General features: G+C 40.9%; 2 protein-coding genes and 1 long non-coding RNA gene across 8 annotated transcripts in view; 2 read left to right on the plus strand and 1 right to left on the minus strand.

Moving 5' to 3' along the window:
- Positions 1 to 4,055, plus strand: part of prrt4 (proline rich transmembrane protein 4) — a 27,152-nt gene extending 23,097 nt beyond the window's left edge. The window contains exon 4 of the mRNA XM_031758685.2: positions 680 to 4,055. Within this exon, the coding sequence (XP_031614545.1) occupies positions 680 to 2,712 (2,033 nt within the window). The 3' untranslated portion in view covers positions 2,713 to 4,055. The remainder of the gene's footprint in view (positions 1 to 679) is intronic.
- On the minus strand, positions 3,444 to 16,927 carry impdh1b (IMP (inosine 5'-monophosphate) dehydrogenase 1b). 6 transcript variants are annotated; one of them, XM_039601464.1, is made up of 17 exons: positions 16,754 to 16,927; positions 14,541 to 14,639; positions 14,286 to 14,363; positions 11,156 to 11,204; positions 9,883 to 9,984; positions 9,704 to 9,778; positions 9,572 to 9,577; positions 9,195 to 9,401; positions 9,012 to 9,099; positions 8,718 to 8,917; positions 7,305 to 7,395; positions 7,071 to 7,166; positions 6,542 to 6,685; positions 6,275 to 6,419; positions 6,044 to 6,187; positions 5,876 to 5,959; positions 3,444 to 5,531 (listed from the first exon to the last, which is right to left on the minus strand). In XM_039601464.1, the coding sequence occupies exons 2-17, from the start codon at positions 14,636 to 14,638 to the stop codon at positions 5,510 to 5,512; spliced, it is 1,629 nt and encodes a 542-aa protein (XP_039457398.1). In that variant the 5' UTR covers position 14,639; positions 16,754 to 16,927; the 3' UTR covers positions 3,444 to 5,509. The 6 variants fall into 6 exon arrangements, with proteins under 6 accessions (XP_039457398.1, XP_039457396.1, XP_039457397.1 ...); XM_039601462.1 differs by having other exon boundaries at positions 16,659 to 16,927; XM_039601463.1 differs by lacking the exon at positions 9,572 to 9,577 and having other exon boundaries at positions 16,659 to 16,926.
- Positions 14,646 to 22,608, plus strand: LOC120434048. The gene is made up of 3 exons (XR_005608910.1): positions 14,646 to 14,975; positions 21,492 to 21,615; positions 22,535 to 22,608. It is a non-coding gene; the product is annotated as an uncharacterized LOC120434048 (long non-coding RNA).
- Positions 22,609 to 22,723: the final 115 nt, after the last annotated feature.

The raw sequence follows: 22,723 nt of genomic DNA on the forward strand, positions 1-22,723 counted from the left end.
TAGAAGACTGAAAAATCTTTGTCTGATTGCCCATCTGTGAGGCATTATGCTGTGTGAAGTGCCTTATGTACATCCTATTCGAGTAATTGAGGTGCATAAACATGTATAGCTTAGATGAGCTTTGCAGACATCTCTGTAAATTCTGCACAAACACACATATGCATGGCTACTCCTTAATTTACAAAGCCAAGCCACTTCCTTTGCAGTGCTAAAACATGTCTAACAAAATCACAATTAACTATAGCTGCATGGAAACACCAGATGGCTTACGTAACGCAAGAACTAGCTCTTGTGGTTCGGAGTGGGCTGATCTCACTCACACACACACACACACACATCACACACCCACACTCAGCCACACATGCATACCTCTGCTTTTGGGCCTCGCTTGGTTTGAACTGCTTACAAGATTTTACACAGGATTAGCACATTAGGAGAACTTTCACCATCCTGGGCCTGAGCCCATTTGTTTTCTGACTCAGATAGTTTTACTATTAAATGCTTCTGTGTATTCTCATTAGAACTCCATTTGTGCATTTTCAAGTGATATAAAAGTGTCAGTACATGTTTACAGCTACTGTCAATTCAAAGTTTATGCATTTTCTTTTTCTCTGTTTTTATGAATACTCATTCAATTATTAATGTTCCAGAATCATCTCTATGTTTTTTCTTTTTGTAGACCTTCCCTCTGAAACTCCACATATACTTCTGTATACTGAAGACTGGATGTCCACCTCAACCAACGTCGCTAAAGAAGGCTGTAATCGCTCCACCACCACGTGGGATTCCATAACCTACTTGGACATTAAGCCCACAGAAAACACCACTGCCATCAACCAGTCAAGCAGCCCCTTTCTGATCCCAGCTCCACCGATGTTGGTGCCCTTGTACACAGACTGGAACAGCGCCATGGCCACGTGGGGCCTGGCCTGGGAGGCCCACATTTACGGCGCTGGTTGCGTCTTTGTGATGCTGACGATAGCTTCAGCACTGAATCTGCTCTGCTTACCACTGCGATGCCCATCCGGTTGTGGCTACTTTGCTCTGGTTAGCCTGTTCCTATTAGCTGCTGGTTGTACCAGGTCCTTCTCACTCCTGTATGATGCCTATGGCCACGAGGACCGCCTACCCTCCACAGAGGCCTCACTGATGCTCTACGAAGCACCGTTTCCCTGCCTCACTGCAGCTTTCGGTCTGGTTTTCCTTCTCCTTTCCATGCGCTCACGGATGCAGCTTTCCTACTCGGCCTTCCAGAGACCCTGTTTCCTGGCCTGCCTGGTTGTCCTGCATTTTGCCGCTGCGTTTGGTCCAGTTACATTTCTGAAGTTCTACCAGCAAAAGCCTCCTCTGTGCCTCTTTCTGTCACTCATCTCCCGGGGAACCTTTGTGGCTCTGGCAACTTTTCTATCAGCTGCCTATTTTGTGTTCTATATCTACGTGCGGGCAGACTCAAAGCACATCTATCACCTGAATAACACATCTCCAACGCCTGCTGAGCGCTACAACCGCTGCCCTTTTGCTGAAAGCAGGGAGTGGGATCGTGCTGCTGCAACGGTGTGTCTTTCAGCATTGTTTTCATTGGCGTGTGCAGGACTTCAGTTATACGCAATGCTCAATGCAATGGGTGTTGCGGGTGGAGCGGAGGTCTTCCATCCTTGGCCGTGGTGGGCGTTCCAGTTTAGCTGCAGACTCTGTGAGCTCGGGGTTTGTCTCACCTTAGCCTTAGTGGTTGCACAGCCAGTTTATTGTTCTGACCACCTTCCAGCTGCTGGAAGTTGTTGGACCGAACTGTTGGCATCCAAGTCACCCATCCTGCCTGGAAGCTACCAATGGACCCTGAGTCAGCAAGAGAAGCTAGCTATTGTTGACACTATCGGACTGGGAGAGACTGAGAGTCTCCCGCTTTACACTCTGGTGGACGAAAGACTTGGCAGCAGTCTGAATGGCCTGGACCTCCTCTACCACAGTAACCGGGCTTTGGCTTACCGAGACCTGGACATGGATTTACAGAGTTCAGAAAAACCTGAAGATACAGGTGGCAGAGAGCCTTCAGGTGCATCTTCATTCACCAGTGACTCCACCGCAGACTTACGTCCACCTTCACCCATCAACCTACGTCGCAGCATAGATGAGGCGCTCTTCAGTGAGGCCTTGTTTCCCATGAGCCTCTTCAGCCCTGCTAGGCCTTTTCAGTGCAGTGACCAATCAGTAAACAAGCACTGGACACTTCCCAGCAATGGACTCTGTGATCCTGTCTCTGCCGACGCTGGCCTTTATCGGACCTCCTCCTGCGTGGAGATAGCCTCTCAACCCCAGCCACCTGAATCTGAGGGTAATGGTGTTGAAGGTGCTCCACCATCTCCCTCCCTGAGCTCTTCCTCCAGCTGTTCATCACCTGAACGATGGAGGGGAAGCTCTTCCTCCTCTTCGCTCTACCGAGCCTCTCTTGGAAGCTCGCTGGTCCTCTGCGCAAGCCCAGAGAGACATGCACGACAGCTTCTCCAACAAGGCGGCACGGGTAACGTGGCATCCACTGGCCACCAGGGCCATGCAGACCTGCAGAGGCACTATCACACATTGGGAGCAGCCTCACAAGAGAGCCTGGACCTAGACACGTCGACAGAGGCAGACCGATCTGTCCAGGAGGAATTCATCAGTGTTTGCAGACAAATCGATGCTTTGAGCATCTGCAGTGAGACTATTGATTTATGAAGTAGAGTCTGGTCAAATGAGGGTTATACTGAGGACTTTAGGGTGACTACTATGTGCAGCAAGCTGACTGTCCAGGAGTTTTACAAATTGATAGTGCATGGTTAGTGGTGTATACACTATGGAAGAGCTACAGCTGCCAAAATATAGTTTTTGAAAGGCTTTGTTATGTGGTAAAAAGATAAAAGGGTCTAAGTGCCAAGAATGTCAAAAGCCAAATGGTAATTTGTAACTTTTACATGTTTGATAAAAGCAAGTGACATTTGATACAGTCGTGTAGTGAGTGGTAATCTAACAAGAACTGATTTGTACAAATAATTTTATCGCATTCCAACATTCCAATAGATAGTACTGTGAGTGAAAAAAGCACTTATTAAATACTACTGAAGTCAGACTCTTTCCAGTTCTACAAAATCATCAATTCTCATGTCAAATGAATGGAAGTATTTCAAGCTTAAAAAAAAAAAAACCCAAAACAACAAAAACATACCACTAAGCTACGCATTTGCAGTTATAATGCAGCAGTGCCCTCTACTGGTATTAAGCACAAGCTATTTATCACATGCTTCTATATAAACAATCCAGACAGCATATTAATGACCAGCTTACTAACTTATTTATGTTCATCTATAACTTTGTCAACATATTGTTTAATAAAGATTTGTTTTTATAGTAAGTTCGCTTCTTTATATCTTGAAACAAATGTGGTTCATACAAAAAGACAACAGCCCATACATGGTTTTATTCATTTATTCTTTTTACTTTGATGAACAGCAAAAGCAACGTTCCTCTGTCGAGTGTTTTACTGTAAACATGTTCTGACACAACAGTCCTCAAATTCCCCTAAAAGATTTACTAGATACAAAGTCTTCTTAGTCCATCTAAAAAAATAAAAAATAAAATTGGAGTTTTCTTGCCATTTAGATTCCAAGTTGCATAAGCAACTGCTGTGTTTTGGCAACGCTTGTGAGGCTGAAAAGGCAAAAAATACTTCAAATAACTGTATTTGTGCCTTTTTAGATGGACCAACAGGACTCTGTACTTGACAACTTAAGACGTTTTAAAAACCTGAATTACAACTTTAGGTGGGGAAACTGAAAACAAGCAGCAGTCATTTCCAACTACAGGTATACAAGTCTCCATATATTTTCCTGTACTTTTTGCAATTCAGCCCAGCTGCAAGATCATGTTAGTCAAGTGAACCCTGCGCAGGGTGTAATACATTAGCCAGTTAGGAAAACAATTCTTGCTTACACTCTGGGCCACAAACACAAAAACATAATTTTGTATGAAAATGTTAGAAAATAAACCTACTCCTACATAAGCTTAACGATAAAAAAAAAAAACAATGAGACTGTTTCAAAGCAAGAAATGGAGTCAAGGTCTGTAACATGATGCATTTCAATGCATTTTCACATAGCCGTCTTACAGCTGTTATCCACCCCCGTTTCAAGGCATATCTCCAGTGAAAAGACACTTTAAGAATCAGATGACATGAACTCCGAGAAACTATGCCACAACGTGAAAAGAGCAGGAACAAACAAGTGAGAAGCAACTTGTTGCACCAATTTTGACTTTTAACTTATAAAAGAAGTGTCAAACGAAGTGTAAATACACTTGGCAGTATGTATGCAATTAACGCAGAATATAAATACAGCCACGTTTGGCTTAGTGAAAAAAAACATGCATATCAAAAACCCTTCATGCTCATTTCAAAGCCCCCCTCCCCGAGACTATACAGGTTTAATATAAAGCTTTTGTTGTTTTTAATATATCTAAAAGTATTCAAAGTACGGGCAAAGAAACTCATCAACTACTTTTGATTGACACATTTTTATTGTTTTTTTCCTTTAAATATACCTGATCTTCGGATTTTGGTCCTCTCCTTGCTCAACACATGAACACTACACATCGAGATGGGACACTGGTTATTCGGCTCAGTATGTCTAAGGGGTAAATGAATATCCACGAAGATAAAAGGGTTGCAGGTCTGACCTCCATCTACTGTTGACACTGGAGGAGACAAACTTGACCAGATGACTACCATGGCCGTATATTTCTGACTCCATGATACACCGAGTGAATGAATGCTCAACTATAAGCGGCTACTCTTCGTGTAGCGCATACCTGTAATGAAGTTTGCCGTGGTCGACCGCCACGCTGCACAAATACAGCAGAAGTGTTTCTCTTGTTGTCTGCACACGTGTATTATTCTGGTTACAAAATGGGATGTTTGAGGCAACTCACAGGTAAACGTCAGGGAGAAAAAAAAAGAAAAAAAGAAGGATGCTGATGGGACCTGCACACAATGACTGTTGTCAGCTCACTAACAGAAACAGGACAAATAAACATAGCGCACCTTCACTTTGTCTGTCCCCACACGCACAAAAACTATATCACACATTCAAGCACACTACTCTTAATTCAGCCACTTTGTTCTCTCACTGCCATCAACAAGCACATAACTGGGATCGGGCTGTATAGCTGTGATACAGGTGTGTGTGTTTTTCCAAAGACCCTGATGCTCTGCTTCTGAAGTGCAAAATCCAAGGTGTTCAGAGAGTTAGGTGTCAGTCTGAAAATTCCCACTTCGCTACGATGCCTCCCTCCCCCTTCTTTTCCTCCTCCCTCTAGACCAGCCGGGTAAGATCAGAAAGAGCAACAGTGAATATGATGCTGCAGCGGGCAGAGGGGGTGTAGTTGGTGGCATGTGTTCTAGCAGAAGTGGCGATATAACATTTGGTCACTGTAAGATTGGGTAGGTCCTGTGCACCGGGTGATCCACATATCACACCCCTGTTCAGTAAAGCCTTTTCTCAAATCTGTGGAGGCAAAGAAACCCCAAATCAGCTAGTGGAAACCAGTTCATGAAAGGATGCATGGGCACCGTCTGTGCTACCGTGTATCATGCTTCACCCTCCATTTCTCTCAATGGGCTCACATATTACAAAATGAAACTCATGTTTTCTGAGGTAACATCAGGCAAGCAGCAGCACAGTTTCTTACAGACTTCTATGATTTTTTTTTCCTGTTTGCTGCTCTTTAGAAAGTAGAAAGATTAAGAAACTGCTGCCCATCTTTTACACACAGTCTACACAGCGTTTATATCAAGTAGCTAAAATATGACTAAAAGAAAAGACATTCTTTTGTGGGTTTTTGTACTTACGAGTGGAGTCCATGAACGCCACCCTCCACCTGTGCAGACAAGGTGCGCTTCTCAAACTTCAGCTCACCAGAGTACATCATGGAACTGTAAAAAAAACATACAAGCACCATCATACATATTGCTCATAAAAGCATCTCATAACCTTAACAACACACACACACAACTCACCGAAGGACGGAAAGACTCTTTGCCCCTATATCTTGGCACCCATGTTGGATTCCTGCTATCAGGTATGGTACAAACTTGTGAATGGAGCCCTTGTCCTGGACTGAGCCCGACACACCCTGGGCTACCTTCACTTTGTCACCCTCACTGTGGACAACATATCACCAAATTCATATACATCCCAGTGGTTCACAATATTACAATAGCTGTACCTTTTAATAACCTCATACATACCTAAAATAGCGTTTCTGACTGCTAGTGCTTTTCTCCATTGCATCCAGTGAGCCCATACCACGATACTTTTTCAGTCGCACACCGTCTGCGAAGAAGTACTCTCCAGGAGCCTCGGTTGTGGCTGCTAGCAAGGAGCCCATCATAACTAGAGTAGGAGCAAATTTTTTGTGAAAGACAGCTCCACTTTATAGAAATCTTGACATTTCTTAAGACCTGTATGAAATATTAGCTTGAACAAACTGCACGTCACCATCTCTTAAACCTCACCAGTTGATGCACCGAGAGCTAAAGCCTTCACCACATGCCCCACAGTCTGAATGCCACCGTCAGCGATGACTGGCACACCGAAACGCCTAGCATACTCTGCCACCTTGTACACAGAGGTCCCCTGGGGTCGTCCACATGCCATGACTAGAAAGTAGAAAACACAACAAACGTGACTGCCACGTTGTTTTAAAAACCACTAAGATGATGCACAACTTAGGACTGGAAAAAAATGGCCAGATTTCTGCAACACCTCTGATCTGCTTTTGTTCGTTTGTTTTTTCGGTATAAACATGACCTAGTCTGAACATGAGACCGGTCCCCATGGCAACACAGAACAGAGGCCTCGGCAAATCACCATGACAACTAGGAGTGGTCTCAGGGTATTTGTTTCCACTAGCAACTGATGGCCTTTTCGTCTTAGCATGGCTCATGGCCGGAAAAAGGATCAGCACTTTTTTTTTTTTCCTTTATAAATACTTATCACTACACTTAATTTCTATCATCATATCATGGTTTCCACACTGAATACCTTCTTGTGTGATGCAGATGGAGCCGCAGCCCATGCCAACTCTCAGAGCATCCACGCCGGCATCAATCAGATTTTTGGCCTGGGCTGCTGTGACCACTGTAGGAAAGGTGGAAGAGTGAAAACCGTCAAGAAACGTGTGCAAAAAAATGTATTTATTTATTTTGTTGTCATTTATGTCACTGTTCATAAAAGGGACAGCCATATAATACTCACTCCCCCCACCAACAGACTCACCGTTTCCTCCCACCACTTGTAATTCTTGATACTTCTGCTTAATATAATTTATCATGTTGATCTGATACACCGAGTTTCCTTGTGAAGAGTCCTACAATAATAAAAAAAAAATATATATATATATATATATATATATATATATAAAAAAATAATGTAAACAGAATAAGTTTAAACCATAAAATAACACCTAATGAGTCTAAACAAACATTTGAATACAAGTAGAAACAATACCAACAGGTTCAGTCTTTGAATTTGATGACTCATTCTGAATGTCATGAAGTATTAAAGCAGTTAGAAGATTATGTAATCTGCTTGAGAATTTTACTCTGTAATAATTAACATTTAGGCTACAATTTAAAAACAAAACACAGCAACAGGAAGTATGATTTGGGCTATAACATCAGTTTGTAATTTACCCGCAATACTGAATCTCACCACAAGGTGGTACCCATTCCATTTAGCTTGTTTAGCTACAGTAGAGTGTTCTACACAGAATCTGACAGTTTCTCATCATGCATGATTAGTGCCTGTACTCTTTTTCGAGATCGGCCATTATATGGCCAATATTAGCAACAGCCACACCGCTAGGCTCTTCAGTGAAACCAGAATGTGTTACAGGTTTCGTATCCTGTCACCATTTAATACTAGAGTCACCAACAGGCTTATTTTGACCCTTAGCATTTTAAAATTGATGTCAACGTTAAAATAAAACCCCATAATCTCATTGCATCTCATACTAAATCTCAGTTTCTGTTTAGCACACTGTAGTGTCAGTTTTAAAATGCAGACAATGACCAGTTCAATTCCTTTCAATGTAAGTGCCCTGTTTTAATACTTTCTTAATGTTAGTACCTCTTACTAACAAATCAGTTTTTCAAGTTTACTACAATAGTTTTTTTTTTTTCTTTTCAAGGCTAATTATTCAGATGTCTTATTGCGCTGTTTATAGTACGGTTTGTTTATCAATTCTAAAATATGTAAAAACATTAAAAAAAAACTTAAAATCATTTTCAAAACTATTAAAACTAATAAAATATAATCTTAAATATTTCTTAATTTCTTTCAGAAATTTACTTGATGAGAAAATTACACAAAAACGTTTCTTGCAGGACCGGGTCATGTCACGTGGTCGAGTCTCAATGCCTGTTAACGAATTAAGTTGTCTTAATTCTGACTACATCATTTAAAATCCCCACTAAGAAGTGGTTTCATTTATTTTTTTCAAAAATGAGTGAGTGCATGAAGCAGCACACTACCAAAAATATATGAACATCCCTTAGCCATGTGACAGTGGCCGCCATTTAGATACAAGCTGCTCTAAAATTTAAAATGAATCTTCTACAATACATCCAACTATGTGACCGATCATTATTAATGCACCAACCACAATCTAACTTTTTAAAAAGCACCAACCAGTACAACGACATCAACTCCAGCTTGCACCAGCAGGTCCAGTCTGTATTTGTCGTCCTCCCTGGTCCCGATAGCAGCACCACAGAGAAGCTGTTTGCGTGAGTCTTTGGAGGCGAGGGGGTACTCCCGGTTCTTCTTTAGATCCGTTCTGGCAATAATGGCCACTAGTTCATCGTTATCATTTACAATGGGAAGCTTGCCTGGTTACACAGAAAGTTAAAGTCGAGCTATTAAAATATGATAACCAGAAAGAAGTCCAACATCTATTACACAAATACTTTTTCTTTAATTCACCTTTTTTGCTGCGCTGCAGAATATCATTGGCTTCTTTTAGTGTAACACCAGCAGGAGCCACTACCAACTCCTCCCTCTTAGTCATAGCCTGAGAGAAGACAGGGTCAGTGTAAAAATAATCAAGTGAGTAAAGCCAAGTTTTTATAAATGACAGAGTCTCTTAAAAGCTACAAGAATACACACCTCCTCCAAAGGCTTGCCATGGTCTTTCTCAGAGAGGAAGTCGATATCTCTGGAGGTGACAATACCCACCAGTTTGCTGCCCATTTTTCCTGTCTCTGTCACAGGAATACCAGAGAAACCATGTCTAACTTTGGCCTCAAACACATCCCCGACTGTGTGGCGTGGACTCATAACAACTGGGTCTGTAATAAAACCCTGTTCGAACCTCTGGAAGCCAACAGAAACCAAAACAATTACTTTCCACTGTACATCTGTAATGCGGCAAAAAACAGCAAAAGCCAAAACACACCACACAAAAAAATTGTTGTGAGCAGAAGCAGCAGAAAAACAGTAAGTAACACACACACTAAAAAATAACACACACGTGACACCATTACCATAGCCTATATAGGGACAAAATAACAAGAAAAGTCAAGAGCATGGCTCACACGACAGCTGAATTATATTGGTTGAGGTAAAGGTTAGCACCCTTTAATGTGTATAAATATTTGTACACAGTCACAGTTTACCTTGACCTTGCGGACCTCGTTGGCTTGGAATTCTGGTGTGCAGTTGTGGTGAATAATGCCAATGCCTCCCATTAGCTACCAAATTTTTAAAAAAAAAAAAAAAAAAAGAATGAGATGTGTGCTTTTCAATTAAACAGTTACAGAAAAAAAACTGTGTCCTTAAGATGCTAGTTTCTTACCGCCATAGCTATTGCCATGGCCGACTCTGTCACAGTGTCCATGGGGGAGGAAATGAGAGGGGTTTTCAACGTAATCTTCCTGGTCAGTGCTGATGTTAGGTCCTGAAAGACAAGAAATAGGGGATTGGATATTTTGCACGTGGTCCACCAGGGGGCAGAATGAACTAGATAGCCATGTAGGACTTCACTGTAAATATTCTTTCAGATCAGACACCAGAAGGACACAACAAGGTTAATACAAGCAAACTTTTATAAAAATGGGAGAACAATGGAGCCAATGTTAAGTTTAAAAAAATGTTTTAAGCTTTAGATTTAGTTCATATTAGATATGAAATGCCTCCAAATTAAAAACAAAAAACACTGACGTAACATACTGTACGTAGCAACTGTTGTTTCTACCAGGGAGAGAAACATGACACTGTCTGGAAAAAACACAGGGATGAGCCACACTACAGTGTCTAACGACCAGGTTTACTTTTACTTATCGCCGATTCTCAAAACAACCAGCCTATTTTGTTTCAGTCCACTGAAAGTGAAAATAATAACATTCCACTAACATGGGAAACCAAGAAAGTGGCTCAACACTATCTGATGTAGACAAACTATGGCGGGTGCTTGCAGGTTTTTTTTAGAGGTTCATGGTGAAGGCCAGAGAAAATGCCTAACGCCACTTTGCCAGAGAACACAACTGCACCAACCTGCTAAATTCTACTGTGAGGTATTAAAGCATGTGAGGAAGGCCACGACTGCAAACAATGTCCCAAAACACCACCACCCTACACACACACAGCACTACTTCATGCTTCTATCCCTCAAAGTATTTAGACTTATTTACTATTCAAGGTTGTGAAAGCATTTGTGTTATTTAAGCATGAATAGGTTCACTATCCTGAGAAAAACTAGGGCAGACCAAGACTGTGGAGAAAACAACTAGAACATAAAATGGCAGCCAGGCAAATATGTCCCATAGTAAAGAAAGCACTCTAAGTCTTAAGGAAACAGAAAGAGATTAAAACTAAATTAAACCCTTCAGATAGACAAAGCAGAGGAGAGAGATTTCCCGTAAAGCCCTGAGATTAACTCCCCTTTTGCCTGCTGCAAGATGAGCAACTAACTGGACACAAATGTGAACACGAGGGTAAGAGAGCAGCCAGTGGGTGACCACATCGAGGGGAAAAAATAGCAAAGCAGGAAGAGACCAATTGATGCAGACTGTTTTAAAAGGGCAAAAAATATGACTCGGATTCCTCGTTTACATGTGTACGCTACTCACCACTTCGTCAGAGGTAAAGTCGATGAAGCCAGGTAAAATCAGGAAATCGCTGAAAGACATAAGCAAAATGCAAAGTAAGGGGCTAATAGCAGCAGTTTAGCAGTATTGTGAGGTGTAAAACTCCAAAAACACTTCAGAAATATTCCAGGAGATGGTGTTCTACATGTTTCAGTGAAAGCTTGCAATGGCATGCCTAAGAAAACCAGATGAATTAAAGGATTTCACAACTTTGAGGAGTATCTCAAAGCAAACGGGGTGTACTGAACAAACAAATAAAAGTACTACAGATCAAAAATGGGGAAAAAAGGTTAAAGTAAACTGTAGTGATAACAGAACTATTTAGATCAGCAAAGAATGTGAATAGACTTCTGATTGTGATCAAGGCCTTGTGATAATCTGAGTATTTTTTTAAGTCAGAGTCCTTCAGAGTCACTCCTCTCCTTCTGTGTAATATTTTAAGCAAGGACAACAACCCATTTTTGGACGCTCTTGCACCTCATCGTGGTTTCCAGAAAATTACAAAGTGGCATTGTGGCTGAGTACAGACACTAAGTGCAGCTGGGTGCGTCCTCTACTTGGTAAAAAGCTACAGTTGACCTCTTTTCAGCTCCTGGCCTGTATAAACACAATAAGAGGCAGAAAGATGAGTGAAGCAGCGAGCGCCAGACGTGGGAATGATGTGTTTATTTTTCAGCTTGAGTCTGTATGTATTTTGTGGGTTTTTCGAGACGTTTATGGAAGAGAGAAGGGAAAAAAAAGCAGGGGACAAATGGAAATAAGGAAGAATAAGTGAAGCTTTATGCATCTAGTGAATGTTGGAGGAAACTATGAGGTAACAGTACACAAACATGTAAAGCGGGTCTAAATGAGAACAGGAGTTGAGAAATCTGGTAGAAGGCTTTGCCTACCCTCACTTTAAAGCGCAAAACGGGACAAGCAAAAAGTCCAAGGAACATCTGCTGTCATTTAGCACAAGCCACAAACCGCAGCTGCAGCACACAGACTATACTGTCTGGTTACTGCTGACTTGGGGTCAGCAGTAACCCAATTGCCGTGTTGGCTTTGACTCCTAAAGAAAACACTGGCTCGGCCATATCTCACAGGTTTCATTTGAATGTTAAATGTAGACAAATCTACCATGCTAATGATTTCAAAGTAAAACCAAAGGCCACAACTGGCCTTCACCTGCCAGCTTTTTTGCTGGCACTGAAGTTATTAGTTTTGTGTATTGTCACAGGTTTTAGCTGCATTGTATTATTATTATTTTTTGGGCGGGGTTTAGTTAGATTTCAGAGCTTGGTTGAGGGTAAAACAAACTGATTTTGAAAGACAAAGCACAGAAACGAAGCTCTGGAGGTATCAAGGTTGGTACAGAACTATGTACCCACATCCTAAAATACTATTATTAACTATTATTTAAGTGAATTGGTACAGGTTAGATCTCTGTATCCGAGTCACCTCCCTTTATTAAAACTGGCTACCAAAGAAACATTTCATTACTATTTAAAGATCATGTCATGCTTAAAATATTTCCGCCCTTAGCCTGAGGTAACTTTGGCTAAGTTTTACCCTACGCCATTATCAGGTTCAAGGAGAACGCTTCCATGCAAGTTCCGCTTACCAGCTTTAACATTTAAAACAATTTTGAAAGTGTACACTCGGCTCCAAGTCTCAAAAGTTCACACATTTATTTATATAGCTTGAATTAAACGGGTTAATTAAAGCCTGCAGCTTTGTGTGGATGGCAGTGACCTCATATGCAACCACAGTAAACACCCTGTTTATGTCAGAAAGCTGCATTAGAACAGAGACATGTACAGGAAGGAACCTGTAGATGTACTGAACAGCGTCAGCATCTAAAACTCTCTTTTGTGTGCTCTTAACACCGCCTTTAACGGACAGTCGATATACAGGCAGTCGTGCAACGATACTTTGAGGGCCATTACAGGAAGAAAAGGTGTGAAAGTAGACTTGACTGGGGCAAAATGTTGACACATCATATTCAGAACAAGGTTGCTGCATCTGGCATAGCAGGAAGCTGCCACTCACAGAAATCTGATTCTGTCTTCCTGCATCTGTGTATCAGTTTCCCTGTGTGACTACTTCCTCCAAGAAAAGAAAATAGTTTGTAATCAAATATTTTTTTCATTCAGATCAAAAAATATTAAGGCAGACTATATATATATGCTGAGTCAGCTATCTGCATTGCGTTAATTAGGAGGTTGAGAGACTGATCTGAATTTCATTCTTATCAATTACCCCTAAAATTCACATGATATCGATTCAGGCAGTCACGTTTGCAACCTTTCCCTCCACACGTGACGCTCCTGCTTAAAATGCACCATAATAATTTTTACTCAGATTCTACAAAGCAAAACTGGCATGGTTAGAGCAAAGAGTTCTAAGATGTTCCGCTGATAAAGCCTTCCAACGACACAACATCTAATGGTCCTAATGATATAACACCTTAAGCATTGATTAAGCACCAATTCTAAGAACAAATATATAAATAAAAATATATACATAAAAAAATAAAGCACAGCACTATAGGGAACTTATGAATGCAGGCAAGATTAAATTGGTTGTTTATAAGTGCCAAACAACCACTACAGCTTGCTTTGTTCATTTATGGCTATGAAAATAAAAGGCTATTTACAAGAGTTAATGAAGGAAAATAATTCTACACAAAATGCAGCATGAGCATGTCTATACAGCATGTCATCAGAATGCCAAGCAGAGGAGTGCAAGAATTGCAAGAGGTCAGAAATGAGTGCTTAATGAGCGCTTTTATCAGAAGTATTCATGCTAAAGAGCACAAGCTGCTCCGTCATGCTTTCTGCATTTACAGGACAGGTCACACACTTTGATGATTAGTTAAAGTTAATAAAGCAGCCATGTCCCCTGAAAGCAATTTTCATTCCCATGACCCAAATCAAGTTAAGAATTTCACAAAGCCCTATATCTACCATCTGCCTTCATGCACCGCGGTACATGGGATTTTTGATATAGTTTGTTGCAGTCAAAATAAAGTTGCTGTAGAAGGACTATTTGCTTCTCCTTTATGAATTCGCTATTTAGATAGATCAAGGATTTTCAGTTTGAAGGTGACTGTTTTTTTTCTTTTACTCACTTGTAAGTCAACCCATCTCCTTTAGAGCATAGCTCTTCAGCCGTTTGACCATCGGAGACAACACACTGTTGGTCAGATCTGCCGGTTCAAAACGTGTTGGCCATTACAAAGCACTGGTGCTTACACTCCACCCACCACTTCGCAAAAGTTTTTTTTTTTTCTTTTTTTAAATGAGGAAACCTTACTTTGAAATTAATGAAAACATTTTCAAGAAAAACAAATGAAACAAAAACTTTGCAATGAAGGGAAACTTACTTGTATGTTAGACCACCTCCAGTGGAGAAGAGCTGCTGTGCCGAGAGCCCATCATCAGGAATGTAGCCTGTGCCACCACTTATTAGGTAATCTGCCATGCTGTCAAATGACCAAAACAAAGCCACTCCAATCAGCTGTTTTAACGCCAACACTCAACATCAGGGTGTTCATCTACAGACAGTGTAATGACGCTCTGCAGGAAGACTGCACAGCCACTGTGCAGCCGGGCTTTGGTGGGTGACCTTCTCACAGGAAGGTATAACCATGGCAACATCAACATCCCCCGCCAGCCAGGGGTCAGTGCGCCTGCGTGACAGGTGCTTCCCCCATAAATAATCCTTTACTAAACTTCCAGCCTTGCTGGTGGTACTTAATATGATATAACCTTTTAAACCCAAAACAGGGGACACTCGGAAACCCACAACACTTCTACGGGTAAATACCACAGCTTTGCCACAACTCACTAAATTAAAAACTAAAATAAAAATCGAGTCTCTGCTGAAGGGAGACGTGTAATACAAATATTAAACACGTTATTATTAAATAACTAATCTAATGCCAAACAAACCGCACACGAGGCAGATAACGGTGCACTACTCCCCACACCATCGCGTGTGAAGGAAAACATGGCCGGGTGACCCACTAACATATAACGGCACCATTCCATATTAGCTAATCATGCATGCTTTCGATTTTTAAGGAATTAAATGCAAAACAGTGGAGTTAAAAGATATGGATTAAATGTCAGAAGAACACAGTAACCTCAAAACGCCGTGTCATCTACACTTGCGCGATAACGTTTACTCCCCTAGTGACCCACATTGCATTATCAGTTGCTAGCAAACATTAGCTGCTTACGCTGCACGCCGGGAGTTAGCAAAAACATGGCAGTCAGACCTGCCTTTGTTTATACAGAGATGCGACTACGCATCATCCGTGTAACCTTATCCATGCTATCGAGGACCCCCACATCTCTCATTTTCCAGAAGCTATAACGGGTTATTTCATTTTAGCAACAGACCACCCGCTGCACATCGCTCACATGCTTATGAATTACCTTGGGTTTCAAATCAGTACTCATTAAGAGTTAGCAAACGTTAGCTAACAGGTGAACCTTACTCCCAAGGTTGGCGTTTGAGTGTTTAAACCACGTCGAATTAAAAAAAAAAACGCATTCTAATACTTGGTAAATATTTTGATCCATTTTATATGGAATAAACCCCCTGGTATATCAGGCGATCGGTGATATTTCATAAGACTTTTTGAGCGAGTTTGGTGCTGCGTTCAGTGGCATATGTTGCATCTTCCTAAAACATGTGGCTGCATAAAGGTTGCAAGACCGTATCTAGCATTTCCAGAAACGTAAAGTTTAGTTTGTTTACTTCCACTTGAACCAAGTTCATTGCTACTACTGATATTAAAATTATGTGAATAACACCGTTATAATTTAACTGTTCAAAAATACATAATCACTCAATGAAGTCAGTCTATCGAGTCAAGCTATTAGCCTAAAGTAATAGTAAACCATTACCAGCTATACGTAGGACTGAAAGCCTTATCACCACGAGTGTTTTAACAACCAGCTTGCACTTGTACTAAACACTAAGAGGTAATTATAAGTAATAAATTAACTGATAAGCTGGCCAAGTCAATCAGTCGTTAATGTTTGACACAAATAATGTTTGACACAAATAATGATGTTTTCCCAATAGCGTCACAGATTCAGTTTTGGATACTCTCGTGGATATTAATATTGCCCCATTAAGAGTCATGCCTGCACGAAAAAAAATAAACATCCTGCTCACTTAACAATAAAACAGTTATTAAAAAAACAAAAAGAAAAAAAACCGAAAAACAAACATCCCAAAGTTTTCACGAGCTGCATCCTGGTTATACGTTGGACTATACGTGCAGACATGTGGGAGAAACCGTTAGCATTTAGCATTAGCTATTCTGTTATTTTAGCTTCGCTTGTGGGGAAAAAAAAACAAGGCTCCCGACACTCTAAAACAAGCTTCTTATATCTTTAAACCGGTAAGCGAAAGCAAGTTAAACTACGCATCTTGTCTGCTATGGTAAACTCTCAACATCTTTTGCTGAGTACGGTTAGCTAGCTACCTCATTGAGCGGATGCCCACGCTGGCCAAAAAGGAGGCAACTTTCCAGCTGTAGACTGAGAGCAATTAAAAGAGAAAGCAGTTTGTTCCCGTTACCTCGAAAGACAAACTGGATTTTTTTTTTTTAAGCCAAAAAAAAAAAACAGCAGTCTTTTGTGGCTCTAAGATGTAAACGTCAGCGGTGAAGCCAGTCAAGAAGTGATTGCCTGTCGCTGTCTTCAGACAGTGCGTGTTGGTGTTATATATTAGCAGCAGCGTCACATCCCCTCTCCCCTTCAGGCGAGTTTAACCCTGTGCTTCCTGCGACCCTGAAATCAGGACCAATAACTGGAATCAAAGTAGCAACACGGGCTAAGGTGAAACGTTTACTACACGGAAATGCAGCCAGACTAGTTTTATCACTAACATTTTGTCAGCCTGCCCACAGCATAGTGACAAATCACAGTTATAACCATGCAGTCTTTATATTCAGCTTTAAACACTGGCAGTTTTTCTTTCGCTTAAAAATGGCCCCTTTTTTGTATTGGTTGGTGAAATCACTAATGTGTAAATGTATGTGTAAATCATCCTCATGTGTTACTACTAAATATAGGTTATATTGGTGTAAATTCAACGCTTGGTAGAATAAGGCAGAGAAGCCTGAATGGCGATTGATCCTACATAGTGCATGAGTATGAACTTTAATCAGAATCAGAATCAGAATCGTGTTTATTGGCCAAGTATATGTGCAGACAAATACAAGGAATTTGGTTCCGGTAGATGGTGGCTCTCAAGCACAGCAATGTAAAACACACACACACACACACACACCTACACACACACACACACACGTGTCTATATATACATTACACATGTATACACATACATACACAAAGCTGTGTAAACCAACTATAAATAACAAAGTGAAAGTGAAAATCTGGTGGCTATAGACAGTTCTTTCATATCAGGTTGAAATACAGATGAGACTTTTAAGGCTTAATGTCCTTAACCTACTGAAACATTGCCTTGAATTTAAATTTTGGTCACATGTAAAGGTTCTTAACAAGATTAAGTGCAATGAAAGGCCAGCACTAACCACATTTCATTCACATAACATTTGAAGGAAGCTTACAAATAAACTGTATATACTTTAACACACTGTAACTCGGGCTGGCTATGCTGACTTAAGGAAAGGACCTTTTTTGAACAAATGATTTGATCTTTTATTTTTACTTAAAAATTTTTATTAAGAATGCAAAATTCTACCGCTGACAAAATTCAGTCTTTTCTAATACCTTACTCTATGTGACATAGTCTTTAAAAGTAATCATAGAAAACAGCTTCCTACTAGATACTAGTAGGAGACATATCTATAGGTGTTCTGATTTCTAACAAGGCAAGCAGGTTCAACTAGTATGGGATGTCTATTTTAAGAAACAAGAAATGCAGAACGCTAACCTAATTAAAGCTAATGTCAAATAGTCCCTAAAACTGTTCAGTACACACCCAGTTATACTGAACTGAAATTATATGGAACATCAAACTGCTCCATACAGTGTATGCATCCATACACTTCTTGACAATTTGTTAAGAAATGTATTGCCAGAGAGCCACCAGGAGCATAAATGTTTGGCATGGAATCACTTTCATCCAGTTATATATATGATGCTGGTTGTCTTGTATTCTCTGAAAGGAAAGAATGAAGCACTTTAACAATAACCCAAAGCAGGTCTGGCACAGTCAAAAAGGGTTTTGCACATGGATGATTTCACCTACGTCAAGTATGTTCCAGTTTATTATTGGATATAAATCAGACTTTCAGGAAACAGGCTGAGTTGTTCATTTATGCACCTGACAGCCAAATAAGTGGCTAATTACCAATAACAGGGTGGCTGAACTGTGTCACAAGTTAATGCTTTGTTCACTTTAAACTTGTGCATTCAACACAAATGTCCATGTAACATAACAGCATGTTTGCTAACAGCATTTCTTACAGATTTTGTGAAGCCTGTAAAAATGTCTTTATTTCTGTGCAAATGTGACCTAAACCTTCATCAAACTAGATGAAAAAAGCCTAATGGGCACTAAAAGGAAAATTTCTTACACGTGACTTGCTTGTGAAACAATAGCTACAACCAAATGTTTGCAACTAACTGTTGATTAGTCTCCACATGAATAGAACAGCTTCAGCTCTGAGATGTTTGGAGTTGCCTTAACTGGCTCGCTTTGGGTCCCACCCTAAGCATTTCTGTTGACTTGAGATAAGGATTTTGGCTTGTCTGTTCCATAAAATTACCTTCTTTCCTATCTGAGTGTTTTTTTTAGAACACCGGGTTGAAGATTCAGTTCAGATGCCTTTACGTTCTTTGTTCCATCTATGACAACATGCAGAGCTCATCCATTCACACAGCATTACTCTGATAGCCACGTGGCTTGTCCATGTCATCTTTTGCAAACTGCAGTGTTTGTTTTAGAGGGCAGTTACTTTCTCTTTGAAGCCCTGCCATACACACTATTGTTGTTCAGTGCTCTCCCGATGGTGGACTCTTCCCATTCTGATCCATCACACCATATTGTCATATTGACAGAAAACACTTTACTCTAGATTTGCATTATTGGTTTCACACTGTAACATAAAGTTAGTTGATATTCTGGGATATCAGCATAAACCATAGTGAATTTCATCTGCTTTGGTGCAAGTGAATGTCACAGGTACACTGGAGAGGCAACCCTCAAAAACAGAGTGGTTTTGCAGGTGAATTTCCACAGAGCATTGCTCTCTGCTTATCCCTCCTTACTTATTTCTTTTTAGTTTTGCTTTTTACCCGTATCTCTGTCATCAGTACTAATAGCATGAAATGGTAAGTGGAGCCCGTACATGCTGTCACAAGAATGTTTGCCTTGCAAGGAGTTGATCCATCGCACAAGGAGAGCTGGTCCGGGCCGCAAAACGGCTTGAACTCTGTCTGTTGCTTTGTGCGAGGAGGAACAAAGCAAGAGCCTCCAGAAAGGTACTCATACATTTTTTCTGACCAAACTGTCAGAGACAGACATATATGAGCATGCCATAAGGTCCTGATGTCCTTTAGTGGCACCTGTGCTCACACCCCATCACTGTGCAGCTCTGATAGTGCTCCTTCTGTTCCTCCTCACACAAAGAAGCAGATGGCCCTGTCCAGCCCTTCTTGTGTAACAGCCCATATCCCAATATCTCTTTCACACTCTTGAGACTGTGCTGGGAGACAAATCAAACCTTCTTGTGACAGAACGCATGGATGTGGCATCCCGGAGGACCTGTGTAGCCTGAAGGGGTGGCAAGTACTACTACCAGCACTGACAATGACACTAACAAAAAGAAATAATTGAGAAAAATCAGCCATGAGGGATGAGCAGGACACAGTCTTTCGCCACTTTCTGCAAAACCATTCCCTTTGTGAGCATTGTACTTTTGCAGAATCATAGAAAAAGGATGACAAAGTTTAAAGCACCACTGTAAAGAGTTGTTTCTGATCCACATAATATTTGAGACCAATATTATCATTAGACAATATTCAGAATCACACTTTATGCCCTTAAATCCACAGTCCTTCTTTGCTCTGTGTTGATCCAAGGTGAGAGTTGCTAGATATGTTTGCAAAGGTGACTCAGGGGGGATCCGTTTCCCTCTCTGTGTTGTGTGTCAAATTAAATGTGGGTCATTGCAGATATGGGTCAGTGGTTCCTTTATGCACTGTAGCTATTCTAAGCGCTTGCTTTAGCCTTGTTTATCCTCCCTGCAGCATGCTGCTCACTCCTGCCTTGACGGTGCATCAAAGAATTGTGAGTGTGTGGGTGAGTACAAGGGGCAGAAGGACCAGGTTAAAAATAGCACCTGACAACGTATGACGAGCCATTTTTGTTGTATTAGAGCCTGCCCATAAACTCAGTGTTATTGTCTGCATGGGCTTCAAACTACTAAGAATGAAGCACATCATTCAAAGCATGATGTAGCCTCAAGTACATTTGCAAAGTGTGTGTGTGGACATGTAAACTGACCCAGGTTCACAAAGGTAATTTACATGAAGTAATCTTGCAAAGGTGCAGCTGGTAAGAGTGAGCTGAGCGCACATCACCAAGAGTAGTAACTATTAGCAAGACATAAATTTTCTCTTGCAGCTGAGAAATTTGCAATAACAAGAGCATTATAAACGTTATTACAAAGTAATCTTTTTTTAAAGGTAAAAACCAGCTGTATTTGAATCAAAATACTGTTTGTTTGATACCTGAAGGTGTTTCTTTTTTCATATTCTATCCCAGTAACCTACCTCTCTGGGCCTAAACCAGCCTGGATCCGTGTGGCATTGTATCGCTGAGCTGCAGTTTCGTGACCGTGTGAGCTTTGCCGGACGTAACGTTCTAATTCCCGGGATAAAACATTGGTACATGAGCGCTGAGTGTCCCCTACAAATCTTCGATAGTCCGCCTGCTGGCTCTCGTTCTCTCCTTCTCGAAAGTGCTCATGCCCAAACCCCTCCATTATTTGTCCAAGATCAGACTTGGAACAACAGATCCTTGCATTGAAATTCAACTTAAGGATACCAGAGAAGATATCCAAGAGCTGAAAGCAACATGCAGGCCAAAACAGAGAAGATTGCTTTCTTTAAACCCTCAATTTCTTCACCCATGTTCAGTAAAAGTTAGTGACTTCCAAATGCAAATTCTTCATTTGTTTCTTAATAATCTAATTTGAATTCCACTTTATCTGCTCTGTTTACTCTGATGCTGCTCTCCAGCCAGGTTATGAAGCTACACATAAGTATTCCCACAGAGATAACAGAAAAACCCTTCTCAGGCTACACCATCTGTCTGTCAACAGGATGCACCTGCCTACGAAAAAGGCTCCAGCCACCTCTAGGCGTGTCAATAGAGGGCGTCACCTTGGAGATTCTCCCAGTGAGAGGGTGTTGCTGTGGAAATGCCAGGAACTGCACTTTGTTTTGGTGAGGCTGTTGTGCTCATGTCTTGGAAATCTTAGTGGAGGTTTTCAGTCATGAGAGAGGAGGGGAGTGGAAATGATGGAAGAGAATGGCAACAGCCCCATATTGTACTCATGTGTAGGATAAAGCAGTCATTGCCCCGAGCGTTGAATACAGGTTGAGTGGAGTGAGTGGCACTGTCCTGCTGAGTACTTCATGGAGCTCTCTTTATGTCTTGCCCGCTCTCTACGCATGGGTTAATCCTGCTTTCTATCAGCACGTCACGTTCACAAAGAGGATTTCAGAATTAGTCGGAACAGCTAGAGTGAAGGTGCTCTGCAAAGAGAGCAACACATTCTGCAAAAACCACAAACACGAAGCAACATTTATGGAAATATTTGGCAGGCAGCTTAAACTTGCATTTAGCTCTTCGTGCTGGAAGGGTATGATTTTTACAGCTTCTCCAGCTTTGTGACGACCTCACAGAAGGTAATAGTTTGCATTCCAGAGATATCAGTCTGTATAAAAACAGCTTGGGTGTGATCATTCTTCTTACTACTCAAAGGCCGAGGTCAGACCAGCAATTGGAAACAACTTGTATTTGTACTTTAACACTGCAGAGCATTTATTGCAAAAGTTTAAGTGTTACATAATTGCTCTGAATTTCACTTTCAAGTCATAATCCCACATAGCTGCAAGTCCATTATGTTTGTCTTGTCATGTCAAATTGAATGTTTATCGCAAAGCAAAGGGCAAATCTCAAATACATTTAGCATCACCAGTCTAAATGTTGTTGTGTATTCAGTGAAACTTTTATAAAGCTGTTTTATCCTTGACTTCAAGGAAAAAATAAACATACCAATAACAATAACATAACCACTTCTTTCCTAGACCTAACCTTATCCTGACATGACCACTTTAAACTGTGTGATTTTTATCTTAGGTGGACTTCGACTGCTCAACTCAAACCCCCTAAAATAGGTGGATAAACGTGTCACAGATGGCGATAAAAAGCATTTTCACAGGATTCTATTTAGCCCGTGTTGCTTCAGTTGATTGAGGTTTGTTGGCATTCATTTACATACAGCTTTCTTGAGGTCCCGCCACAGCATTTCAATCAGGTTGAGATCTG

Source organism: Oreochromis aureus, linkage group 17, assembly GCF_013358895.1.
Source record: "Oreochromis aureus strain Israel breed Guangdong linkage group 17, ZZ_aureus, whole genome shotgun sequence".
In the NCBI taxonomy this organism is placed as follows: domain Eukaryota; kingdom Metazoa; phylum Chordata; class Actinopteri; order Cichliformes; family Cichlidae; genus Oreochromis; species Oreochromis aureus.

What these genes read in the sequence shown, in the direction of transcription:
- impdh1b (XM_039601462.1), bottom strand. An exon ending in TCTGCAGCGCAGCAAAAAAG is followed by an intron (nt 8,918 to 9,011) that starts GTGAATTAAAGA and finishes CTGTGTAACCAG; the next exon opens with GCAAGCTTCCCATTGTAAAT. An exon ending in CATCTGCATCACACAAGAAG is followed by an intron (nt 6,686 to 7,070) that starts GTATTCAGTGTG and finishes TCTACTTTCTAG; the next exon opens with TCATGGCATGTGGACGACCC.